The 13,255-nt window shown below is 33.4% G+C and overlaps 1 protein-coding gene across 1 annotated transcript in view; it reads right to left on the bottom strand.

Moving 5' to 3' along the window:
• Nucleotides 1–13,255, bottom strand: part of LOC127872569 (multiple epidermal growth factor-like domains protein 10) — a 169,084-nt gene that overhangs the window by 132,521 nt on the left and 23,308 nt on the right. The window contains exons 9-13 of the mRNA XM_052415895.1: nt 12,764–12,894; nt 10,771–10,909; nt 9,015–9,149; nt 7,502–7,636; nt 5,963–6,097 (exon numbers count right to left, since the gene is read on the bottom strand). Coding sequence (XP_052271855.1) covers nt 5,963–6,097; nt 7,502–7,636; nt 9,015–9,149; nt 10,771–10,909; nt 12,764–12,894 — 675 coding nt within the window. The remainder of the gene's footprint in view (nt 1–5,962; nt 6,098–7,501; nt 7,637–9,014; nt 9,150–10,770; nt 10,910–12,763; nt 12,895–13,255) is intronic.

Raw genomic sequence — 13,255 nt, forward strand, 5'->3', positions numbered from 1 at the left:
TGTCTTCAAAGCCATTTAGCTTTATTGTAGGTTATCAACACTTAATGACATCTTTCTGCTCCACATACAGAACTTTCCACAATGTTTTAATTATGTCAAACTTGACTCTAGGAAATATGTCCTACTCTTAAACAGTTGTTATAATTAATTTAAAACATTATAACATATGATCAGGTGGACTTTTACGTTTAGTGTTCATTAACTGTGACGGATATTGAGCATAATGAGCAAATAAATGTTTTCTTTTTTCTTCAACGTCCTGGTATACATTGTTGAGGACTTTGAGACCATAGGGCCAGTAGTTTGTGGTAATAGGGTCTTAATGAAGCCTTAAGTGTTATATGTTTCTGAAATTTGTTTAGAAAAAGATAACTAATTTGTTAAAAGTAACATTCATACCATTTTGATTTCTATTTAGTATTGATGCATAATAGAGAAGACCCTGTTTTGTAAATCAGTTTGTATTGTACAATATACTGTAAGCACGTTTAGAGCAATTCTATGCCTCTGTTGCCACCCATAGTAGCAGACAAACAATTGATTTGAAAACAAAATCAAATATTTCCATTTAATCGATTTATGAATGGCAGAATTTAGGAATGGTAAAACACCCCAACTTTATCAAGATTCCAATTAATAATGATATTTTATACCGTTCTTATTGTTGATTTTACATCCTATAAATTTGTTGTTGCATATGTGAACAAAGCGTGTGCGCGAATTCTATTGTCGGGTTAAACAACGTATATAATTTCCTTGACTGATCGAAAAAGGTGGATATTGAAAAACGGTAGTGGGAATACATGTATGTTAATGTATATATTATCATATTCATGTCGATCAGTCACTGAGTATGGTCATTGAAAGTGAAATTTCATATAAAACTGCTCTATAACGTCAGTCTCTAAATACAGTTAAAAGTGACCAGAATGCAGGAGTTAACGTTTCATTTTCAAAATTTTCTAGGGGGAGGACCTCCAAAGCCCCCGATTGCAGAAGGGGGACATACTCTCCCGCACATACTCCCTTCGCCACTTCGTTGCTCAATAACTATTGTCGGTGGGAAAATTCGCAACCCCCTTTTCAAAACCCTGTCTACGGGCCTGAATATACTTATATAGAAAATATAATAGAGAGAAATACAATTAAAATTTATTTGATGAACGATATCCTGAAAAAATAGACGTGCCAAATCGATCTCTTTTGCTGACAAGATTACAGAAACTTTTGTTAAACCTTTTGTTAAACATCCAGACATTTCGGCAAGAAAGTGAATATCGTTTATATCGTATTAATGCTCGCTCTACATATATATCTCTATTTTAATCGAGCTGTAAATGTTTCACCCGCTAATAAAATTCGAAGCGAGTAAAGTCAAGATAAAGAGCGAATATTTATTCGAAATACACGCTTATTTTCTTGTTGTTATGGCTTGAAAGTGAGCGGCATTGTAAAATAAATGCAAGTAATGAAAAGTATAGTGCGGCAAAAAATGCCTGTCTCTCAATGGACGTCGCCATATTGTTTGTACTAAACCTCAACATTAAATATGATTTTATATCAAATGTCCAATTCAACAATATCTAGATATGTTGTGTGTGCGTATAAAGATGCTTAAATAAATAATAATTAAGTAGTGTTTTAAAATAAAAAGATAGTATCAATGTTCAAAGTTTATATAAGCAATGTCAATTGCTATTAATTTGCAATATTATAGTCCATCAAGAATCTCCTTTTCAGAAAAAGTAATTGCTGCAATATTTGCAAATGTGGTTTCAGTGAAATGCCATACATATACATAAAAAGAGTACGTTTGCTATTTTGTCCTAGTTGCTTATACCTTATACAAACTCAACATATTTGATAAAAGCTTGTGCAGATACATTCCTATAACAGTTGTCAAAACAAAACCGAATGTTGTTTGAATCATTCATTACCTTACGAACAAAGCAAAAGGAACCAGTTCCATGTTACGTATTCACACCAAATTAACAGTTGTTGCTTTCAAACTAAATCATCTAAAGGCGCCCATTTAATATAAAATATCTGATTGACAAACTAAAGTGATTGGCAAGCTACTCGAATACATTCGAGTGTTAATGTTTTTTATTATTAAGCATAATAATTGCGTGACATTTTAAAATGTTTGTTCAATTATAATACAATTCATTTTTTTCGCGAATGAATAATGTTCCTTTATTCCTCATTCATTGCATAATCCGAAAAGGAACCGGCGATGTTTTTACTTAAAAGTAAATTTAAATGGCAAAAAGCGTAGTTCATATCAATAAAAGCAGTGTATATACATTGTACATAGTTTGGATATTAAAAGTATGTATTTCTAAATATTTCGATTAAACATTGTAAAAAGAAAAAACAGTTCATGTTTGCGATTGACTGAGGAATCGGTAACTTCGGAGTATGACTAGTCACCATCAAGACCATTTGTCGGTCATGACGGCCTCTAATGGTATGTTAAGGTGCAAGGCCAACACATTAACAATTTGCCTGAACGAACAAGATAACGATTTTCGGACTAAACATTAAATGAAGAAAACACCATATTTGAGTGCGTTTGAGCACCGTTTTGTGTTAAATTAATGTGAACGATAAAGGCATTTCGATAAAATTGCCCAGTGTATTTGAGGAATAATGAAGATCTTTCGGATACTTTAGTCTGATAACATACTTCTAGAATAGCGAGGCCTAATATCTGTATCATTAGCTATGATAAATTAAAAGTTTTGCATTATTATGTCTGACACACAGTTCTTGCAGTTTTATCTGACACTTAAATTTGGTCAAGATTACAGAGATACTTGATATGATTGCTTATAATAACAATCTGGTTTCTTTAAATGTAGGTGTAAAGTAAAAAAAAAGTTATTTCCTTAAATCGGTTCGAATATTAACCAACCAGTTTTACGCAGAAATAACGCAACATTTTCGCTCTGTATGCGCAAGGAATGCAAAGATTGGTCTCGCTCTAGCAGAACAACGATATATTTTGAGACCTTCACATAAATATATATATTTCGGACAACGCGGATGTAAGAACGACGTCGCTGATGTCTTCTTAAAAGCGAGACTGCACTGGAAGCGGCGGCTCTGATGACTCAAGTATACCAGAAAGCTTTATTGATATGCCTTATTTTTCGATTCAAACTCCTTTTCTAATATCGTATTAGGTTTTTTTGTTTATTGTTGTAACACCAACTTTCTTGTTCGCACAGGGAAAAAGTATATTTAGCAACCATCAGTCTTGGCAGACGTATCGATGATGACCGGTTCTACGCCTAAGTAAGCGCACCTGATTATTTTTTCCTTATTCAGCCGCGAAGGAACTTATCATTTTAAATTTTTAAATAAATATATTGCAAAATATATAAATATTTACTATTCAATCTGTTTTACCAATAATTTTCATTGAAATTTAGGTAGTATTCTTTGGTTTATTTTGATTTATTGTGAAGTAAGGAAATTCCAGTTTCTTGCTCGCTTTAAATAAATTATATGAAACTGACACATGTTTACTCACTAAGCCGCGTAAAATGAACTTTGTTATCAGGAAATAAAGTTAAGAATATTTTTTAATATACCACCACCATAAACAATGATTTTCATTAACATGTTGTACGCTTTGGTGTATTTAACTCATTTTTAAGAGCGAAAACGCCATTTCTCTATAAGGCTTTAACACAGAATAGGAAACTGGTTCAAGTTTCCTTATTCAACCCCGGAAAAGGAACTGGATTATTGTTAAGTAAAACTCAGTAGATATGCATTGTAGTACATATTTCAATATCAAACAAACAAACATACACACATATTTCTAGTTTTGTTTCTGATTTATCTTTTAAGTAAGAATAAGGCCCGTTCTCATTCGTCTTGAACAAGGAATAATTTTTTTTCTCTATTTTTCTTATTCAACTGCGAACAAGGAATTCGTTTTTCAAAACTGTGTACGAGCGTATTGCAATAAATATTCATTATTTTCAACCTTCATTTACATTATGTTCATGTATATGTAGTACTTATTGGAAACTTATAATTTACAATAAGTAAAGAAAATGTAAGTTCCTTATTATCGTCTTTATAATACTTTGTTTAGTGTTGATCGTCAAATAAACTTTAAAGTAAAAATGTGGCAGAACACAGCTTTATTATGATCAAGCTGATATATCACACACAACATCTAACAAATTAAAATATCCAAAAGTGACATAAAGGCTTCCGAATAAGGAACACACTTATTACAATTTCCTGACTCGGAGTCCATAATTTCGTACACATAAATTCGCATCATAGACTTATAGCATAGCAAAGCTTTATATTCGTTATTATATGCTATGTTTAATGTAAGATTGTTTGTATTTTCATCTCTTAACTAGTCTTTCATTTTTTTTCTGACCTTAAACTTTGGCAAAGACAACGCGAAAGCTGAATACAAGGCATTTTAGATATCTCATAACGTTTTCAAACATAACAGGTTACGAAGAAAGATGATTAAGTTGCATAGAGATTTAAACACGTATTCATAAAGACAACACTGCACCGTAAGCAGCGGCCCGGGTGCCTCTGATAGACCGCACAACTTATGGATAATCGTATCGGCGCTCATCCAGCTGTATACACGCATTTCGATAAAGGTGTATACAATCCCTGAACTTGTCACAGATCAATGTTGCCCTATCTCAAACAATGAAGCAATATAGACAGAATTACATATTTGTTTTAATAAAGAGAAAGGTTTGTCATATTTTATACAAAGCGACTAGACAGAGTATACATGGACATAAAGCCTTCCATTTGCTCTGCGCCACGAAGTTATAATTCAGAATTACGTAGTATAAGTATTAAGAAGATGCGATGTTGTACATGGCGCATAGTGTTCGTTTGTTTTTAATCAGGACACATTATTTACATGAACTTACCTAGAACTGTTTGTTTGTAGGTATTATTTGTTCAAATCACATTGTTAACAGAATTCGGCAATGCGTGTCGGATTTCAAAAATTGAATAACACGCGATTGGTAATACTAACATACAATAATATCTAATTACAACAATTTTAGAAATATTTTTATAACACTTGATGCAACAAAAATGCGGGTAAATACTTGTTTAGGAGGACAGAACTATGCTTATGCATATATAACTACATGAATGACTCGTCAATTCATATCGTTATCGCAATCTTTTTATCCCGCGAACCGCGATGATGTAACAGATCTGTGTGGGGATCACGCTGATGTCGCCATTAGAGCCATTGGCGAAAATATTGAAATTAGGCCGTAAGTCTGCTTTGCGAAAATAATATTGTCGTTTTTGATAGCAAGGTTCGATGTTGTCCGGTATTATTGTGAATTCAATAGGCACATAAAGATTGGATCAAAAGCATAAGAAAATCACATAAAATGTCATGCTTTGCTGAGAATGTATAATTCTGATCGACTTTTATAAATACAAATATATCTCAAATATTTAATAAAGAGTTGTTCGAATGCACATTAAAATGCTGGAACGATTCTGTTAACCTAATCGTTATATGGTTCGTTGTAAAACAAGATCAAATAAAACATTTCCAGCATAGCGTACATTCCAAATCATCTTTCCAAAAACATTGTCTAAATTTGATATTTATATTTGCAAATGTATGGATCTGAAATTGGTCAATCGGTTGACAGATTTTAGAGCATTATATGCGAACGCTAGCATGTGTTCATAAAAAATATGTGCACATGTTTGAATCTCAACTGATCAATCTGTTGACATATTTAAGGATATTATAGGCGGAAGCTTCCTTGTGTTCATATATATATGCACATGTACAAATCTAAAATGGGCAATATGTTCATGGAATTTAGAGTATTATATGCGGGCGAAACATATCTTGTTTGCTTATATTAGGTATGTTTTGATTTGTGCGTTTTTGTTTCACTTATATCCTTTGACAACTTACTTTCATTACACGCTTTTCCTTTCCACCCATCTTGACAGCGACCATTTCCACATTCACCCGTAACTTTGTCGCATGGGCCCATCAGGCACTGGCATTGCTTGGAACAGTTTAGGCTGTAACTTCCGAGTGGGCAGCCTGACACGGAAAACGTGTGGTGTATTCATGATTTGATACTTAGTACATGTATATTACGTTACAATTTTTGTTAAATGGATTTCAAATACGTCCCATTACTTGAACTAACATTAAGAGTATCAAACGCAATGTTTACAAATTTTAACAATATTTGGTTTAAAACGGTACCATGTGACATTGAAATTAGAAGGCATATGGTACCTTTTTGCACGAATGGGGCGATATTAAATACATAATACTGAAACCCACATTTAGTTTAGATGATCGCTACTTAACTTTATACTTAAAGATATATTACACGGTGAGTGCAACTGAGTGATTTTGTAATACATTTGGGTCGAGCTCTGTTCGTTAGCTTTTACTCAGGACAAATTATTTACATGAACTTACCTAGAACTGTATGTTGGTAGGTATTATTTGTTAACATCTCATTGTAAACAAATTCGGCAATTATTGCCGGATTTCAAAAATTGAATAACACGCAAGTTGTAATACTTATATACCAGTATATCTAATTACAACAATTTTATAAATATTTATATAACACTTGATGCAACAAAAAATGCGGATAAATACTTGTTTAGGAGGGCAAAACTATGCGTATGCATATATAACTACATTAATGACTCGTCAATTCATATCGTTATCGCGATCATTTGATCCAGCGAACCGCGATAATGTAACGGATATGTGTCGGTATCGCGCTGATGTCGCCATTAGAGCCATTGACGTAAATATTGAAATGAGATTAAATAAAGTCTGATTTGCGAAAAAATAGTGTATAATTTGATACCAATGTACGATGTTGTCCGATATTCGTCTGCATTTAATAGGCATATATAGATTTGATACAAATCGTGTCAAAATAACATACAATGTCATGCTTTACTGAGCATGTATAATGCTGATCGACTTTTATAAATACCAATATATTCAATAAAGTGTTGTCCGAATAATAATAACAATGCTGAAACAATTCTGGTCACCAATTCGGCATATGGTTCGTTGTACAATATGATAAAATAAAACATTTCCAGCTTATCGTACATTCTAAATCGTCTTTCAAAAATTATTGTTTAAATTTCATACATATTTTAGCAATTGTATGGATATGAAATGGTCAATCGGTTGATAGATTTTTGAGTATTATATGCGAACGCTACCTGTGTTTATAAATATCTTTGCACATGTATGAATCCCAACTGATCAATCTGTTTACATATTTAAAAATATGATATGCGGACGCTACCTTGTGTCCATATATATTTGCACATTTACGAAACTAAAATGGCCAATAGGATTATGGACGTAAGTGTATTATATGCGGAAGCTACACATCTGATTTTCTTATATGATTATTTTATTTGTGCGTTTTTGTTTCATTAATATCCTTTGACAACTTACTTTCATTACACGCTTTTCCTTTCCACCCATCTTTACAGCCACCATTTCCACATTCACCTGTAACACTGTCACATGGGCCCACAAGGCACTGGCATTGCTTAGAACAGTTTATGCTGTAACTTCCGAGTGGGCAGCCTGACAAAGAAAACGTGTGGTGTATTCATGATTTGATAGTTAGTACATTAATATTACGTTACAATTTTGTTAAATGGTATTCAAATGCGTCTCCTTACTTGAACTAACATTAAGAGTATCAAACGCAATGTTTACACATTTAAACAATATTTGGTTTAAAAAGGTACCAGGTGACATTGAAATTAGAAGGCACATGGTACCTTTCTGAACGAATAGGGCGATATTAAATTCATCATACTGAAACCCAAATTTAGTTTAGATGATCGCTACTTAACTTTATACTTTAATATATGATACACGATTAGTGCAACTGAGCGATTGTGTAATACATTTGGGCCGAACTCTGTTCGCTAGCTTTTAATCAGGACAAATTATTTACTTGAACTTACCTAGAACTGTCTGTTTGTAGGTATTACTTGTTTACATCTCATTGTTAACAAATTCTACAATGCGTGTCGGATTTCAAAAAATGAATAAAACTTAATAAAATAATATCTAATTACAATAATTTTAAAAACATTTATATAACACATGATGCAACAAAAATGCGGGTAAATTCTTGTTTAGGAGGACAGAACTATGCATATGCATGAATAACTACATGAATGACTCGTCAATTCATATCGTTATCGCGATCATTTGATCCCGAGAACCGCGATGATGTAACCGATCATTGTGGGGATCGCGCTGCTGTCGTCATTTGAGCCATTGACGAAAATATTGAAAATAGGTTAAAAAATCTGATTCGCGAAAATAAAAGTGTCGACTTTAATACCAATGTACGATGTTGTCCGGTGTTCGTGTGAATTCAATAGGCATCTATAGATTGGATCAAAAACATATCAATATCAAATAATTATTCTGATCGACTTTTATAAATAACAATAAATCTCAAATATTCAATAAAGAGATGCCCGAATGCACATTACAATACTGAAACTAATCTGGTAAACTTATCGACATGTGTTTCGTTTAACAACAATCTAAAATATAACATGTTCAGCATATCGTACTTTCCTAATCGTCTTTCCAAAAACATTGTTTAAATTTCATAGACATCTTTGCAAATGCATGGATCTGAAATGGTCAGTAGGTTGACAGATTTAAGAGTATTATATTCGAACGCGAACCAATGCTCACCAATGTCTTTGCACATATATGAATCTCAACTGATCTTTCTGTTGACATATTTTAGTATAAAATTTGCGGACGCTACTTTGTGTCCATATATATATTTGCACATGTAGGAATCTAACATGGCCAATCCGTTGACCGATTTTAGAGTTCTTTATGCAGACGCTATATATCTTATTTGCTAATCAAATATATTTGTTTGATTTGTACGTTTTTGTTTTATTAATATCCTTTGACAACTTACTTTCATTACACGCTTTTCCTTTCCATCCATCTTTACAGCCACCATTTCCACAGGCACCCGTAACAACGTCGCATGGGCCCATACGGCAATGGCATAGCTTGGAACAGTTTGCGCTGTAACTTCCGGGTAGGCATTCTGACAAAGAAAACGTCTGGTATATTCATGATTTTGAAGTACACATATATAAAGTTACAATTACTGGATAATTGATATCAAATACGTCTCCTCACATGAACGCATTTTTGCAAATTTTAATAATATATTAAATACATACTACTGCAACCCAAATTTAGTTTAGATTATACTTAATTTTATACTTCAATGTAGGATACACGATGAATGCAACTGAACGATTGTGTTTTACATTGGGTCGTGCTCTGTGTAAAAGAGGTTTATTGAATGTGCGTACAATTTCGTCCGAGATTTGCCTGTGCAGTCCGCACAGGCTAATCAGGGACAACTCTTTCCACCAAAACTTGATTTTTGCTTAGATGAGACTTTCTTGAAATGAAAATTGCATAGACAATATCATTATCGTTCCTGATTAGCATGCGCGGACTGGACTCGGACGACACTTTACGCACATGCATTAAGCCCCTGTTTCACAGACTACGACTCATTTACATTGTACTACTTACATTAATCAAAAGGTGTCAATTATTTCCATGCTGGTTCATGGTGTCTCATACTTGAATGTTTTACTTTTTTTATAAAGACATTGTATACTTATTCATTGATTCTTTAAGATGATAAATAAGTTTCTTTGCGTAAAACAAAATATAGGTCTAGCTTTCGCAGTGGTTGAGTATTCCATGAAACATTATTTTTTTCTGACACAACCGGCTCGTGATTTGTATGTATTATAGTTTCAAACGTTATGAAACAGGAGAGAATGATCATGAATACGAATTATTATGTCAGAATGTTAAATACTCAGCGTTAAAGTACGTTCTTAGCTTGTTGGTATTTAATAATTTCACAAAATTCCAAACGGTATTAAGTATCATCGTAACCCATACAGACTGTAGCTTGTATGTGTGAGCTAGCCTTTTCTCCGTCCACAATGGTCGCGTTTGAAGTAATGAAGTTCATCATGAAACGATGTTCCGAAAAGCAAATTGCCAACGCGCCATTTTGAGAAAATGAATGCGAAACAAAATGTGAACATCAATTAATGTCTTTCACCTTAGTGGAAACTTTTTTCCGCTAGGTGCATGAGATAAAAAACAAAAATGACCAACATCAAAGGGGCAATTAATTTTCATTTTAAATAATTACCTGGAACCTATTGTCAGAACGCGAATATTCATGTTACATAAACGATATTGTACCTAGGAATTAGTTGAATTCAACATCTTGGTAATCCAAGATACTATTGCGAACTATTTTGCAAGCATTTGCAAATAAGCTACAAGCTGATAACAATTAATATTCATCAGTGATGGCCTAAGCCATTGATACTGAAAATATCAAAACGCAATTCATGGGTCTGTAAAATACTTTCACGGCGGGTTTGAGCATATTTTATTTAGATATGCAGAGCAAAACCATATTATTGATAAAATGTAGCATTATTTCCGATTCAACGTCTCAAACACGCTATGTAAGCATCCGTATTAGAAATACACGAATAACATGTTATATTCATAGCGAAATTTGCCTTTTTATTTCGTCAGGCGTTTAACCATGTATATTGCTTTCTGTGATTAAACACGTATGATGAACTAAAAAACATGTTAAAAAACTGTACATTTACCCCAATGTCTGTAGAGGTTAGTCCTCCAATGAGCGCCGCATATCTGGCTTTTGTCGCCCGGACAAATCAGTTTGCACTCTGATTCTAGTGTTGGGGTTGCTGAATTAAGCGTATTACCACAGAGACAATGCCTCCTCAACTATTGCAATCAGAAACAAAATATTTTGATACCATCGCCGTTGTTTAAGTATAGGCAATAACATCGTACTGTTCGTTGGGATGTCATTTTTTGTTAACTGATATATACATAATTAGATGATATATTTTTGCCAATATGCAAAAGACATTATCAAGGAGAAATACGTGAGGCGCCGATATTTGATTTGAATATAATTAATTCCAACAAAAAAAATAGCACCAGTACATGTTTTAAAGTAAGTGTTCAATAAGCTTACGCATTTTTTGCAACGATGTAAGAGTATTGTTGATAATATTCTTGTCCAGTATTTTCCACTTGTCCTTAGAAGCATTTTGTTAATGATTTTCCTAGTGGTGAGTTGAGTATTCAGATCGTCGACGCGTCGTCAACGAATTGCTGATGAAAATTTCGAGTCGACGAAAAGTTGACGAATTTGTTACCGTACCGATCATGTGATACTTTTTTTACTACACCATTTCTGTTTACCGCTCAACTGAAACGAGCTTATTTATTGGATAAAACAACCCCTTTAAACCAATCAGCGATCGTAATACGGATGTGTAGGGGCAATTCATTCAAGATATCGGTCAGAGAAGAATTTGTTCCCTTGTCAAGAAACTATTATCATAAGGTCCATATTTAAGAAGATATTTTCATATTCTTTTGATAATGATCATGAAAGTTGTTTTTTTGAAATAAAATTACTTTTTAAAGATCTGTTTTTATTTTTCAATCTTCACTCTGTACACGATTTGTTGATGTTATTGGTTTAAACGCCGTTTTCAATAAAGTACGTAACATTGCAGCCACAAGATTTTTCACTAATTCGAACACGAAGCAAGATTTTGTTTGCATTTATTTATTATTAAATCACAAAACACATAAGGAATCGCTGATTATGGCTTCCGATTAATCGACTCGGTTTTGTGGAACCGATTTCAACCACAAGATTATCCTATACAAAATTCCAGCATCAGGAGACTTAGGCATCCATGCATCACGGTCACTGTTTTGTGGTGCGAATTGAGGCACTGCCCTGATGGAGAATCTTTAAATTCCGACTCAAGAAACAGTTTCGGATATTCATTTCGAAGAACCGGCTTTCATTACCTTATTGATTAAGAAATTGCTATTAACCTTAGTTCCTTTGTTGTTAAGCCGAATCTCGGTTTTCCTCTTAAGTGATGATTTTTGCATAGTTTTCTTTGTTAAACTTCCAATATTATGGTGATAATGTTATACACAGTTCCTTTAGATATGCATACCATGGACGACATCTAACGTTGGTCGACAAAATAATTTTGCGATAATAAGATTGATTTTGATGATGACGTCCGATGTGTCCACATTTCGACGATATCAACTTTTGGAATTGGAAGGTTAGAATTGATGTTTTGAGTTGACGTCCAATATTATCATGAACGTTCTTGATGGAGACTACGGCATTCGAAAACAATATAGATTTGAATACTCCGATATGCGTTTTAGACTTCACAAGTCCAAAACTACCCCTTAAATGTTAGCACTAATATGAAAAACAAATGTTGCAAAATTAAGATTAGGATTGAACAAGATAAAATCAAAGCAATTTCCACATGTGTTGCAAGCGGAACTTTCTAAAGTTGTATACAGATTGTGTTCCAATCAACTATGGGCACCTCTCGTATGATATACGTTATTCCATAACAATGATAATACAAAAGATAACATGCAATGTACACTACAGATGGAACAAATAGGGATAAACCTAATATATTTAATTTGCATAGCTAAAAGATTGTATTTATATATTTTTTTCTTTGTGCTGAGCTAATGTATTTGTTAAACAAGTGCAATGTTAAGTCTACAACCAACCTCCACTCCGAAAAATTTGTAGCGGCTGCAGGTTTTTGAACATTCGGATGGTGAGTTCGAATCAGAAAAGTAATCATAATCTGCAAGGATTCGGTTGCTGCTATCTTGATAACAGCCCATATAAATGATACCTGTAAATGAATGTTTAATTATCCTTAGTTCATCAATGAACAATAATTTTCGGGTGAGTCCATCATCTGTAAAAACCGTCATTGCTTTTCGTTGCATTTTAACAAACACTTTATGTGTTTAATGTTTCAAAATCAGACAGGGATAGACCATTTTTACACGCGTATTGCCATGACTGCGGTTCTGTTGTCTATATGAAAGATTTGTTGATAAATGTGATGCTGCATGACCATTCACGAATTTCAATACGCCAATCGATGCCCATGATTATAGAGCTTTCTTATGGGTCAGTAGCAGAACATGAACTAGTGTAACTAAGTACGTAGGTCACGGTTACACTTGTGAATGGTAATTACGAATGTA

This window comes from Dreissena polymorpha, chromosome 3, assembly GCF_020536995.1.
Source record: "Dreissena polymorpha isolate Duluth1 chromosome 3, UMN_Dpol_1.0, whole genome shotgun sequence".
NCBI lineage: Eukaryota > Metazoa > Mollusca > Bivalvia > Myida > Dreissenidae > Dreissena > Dreissena polymorpha.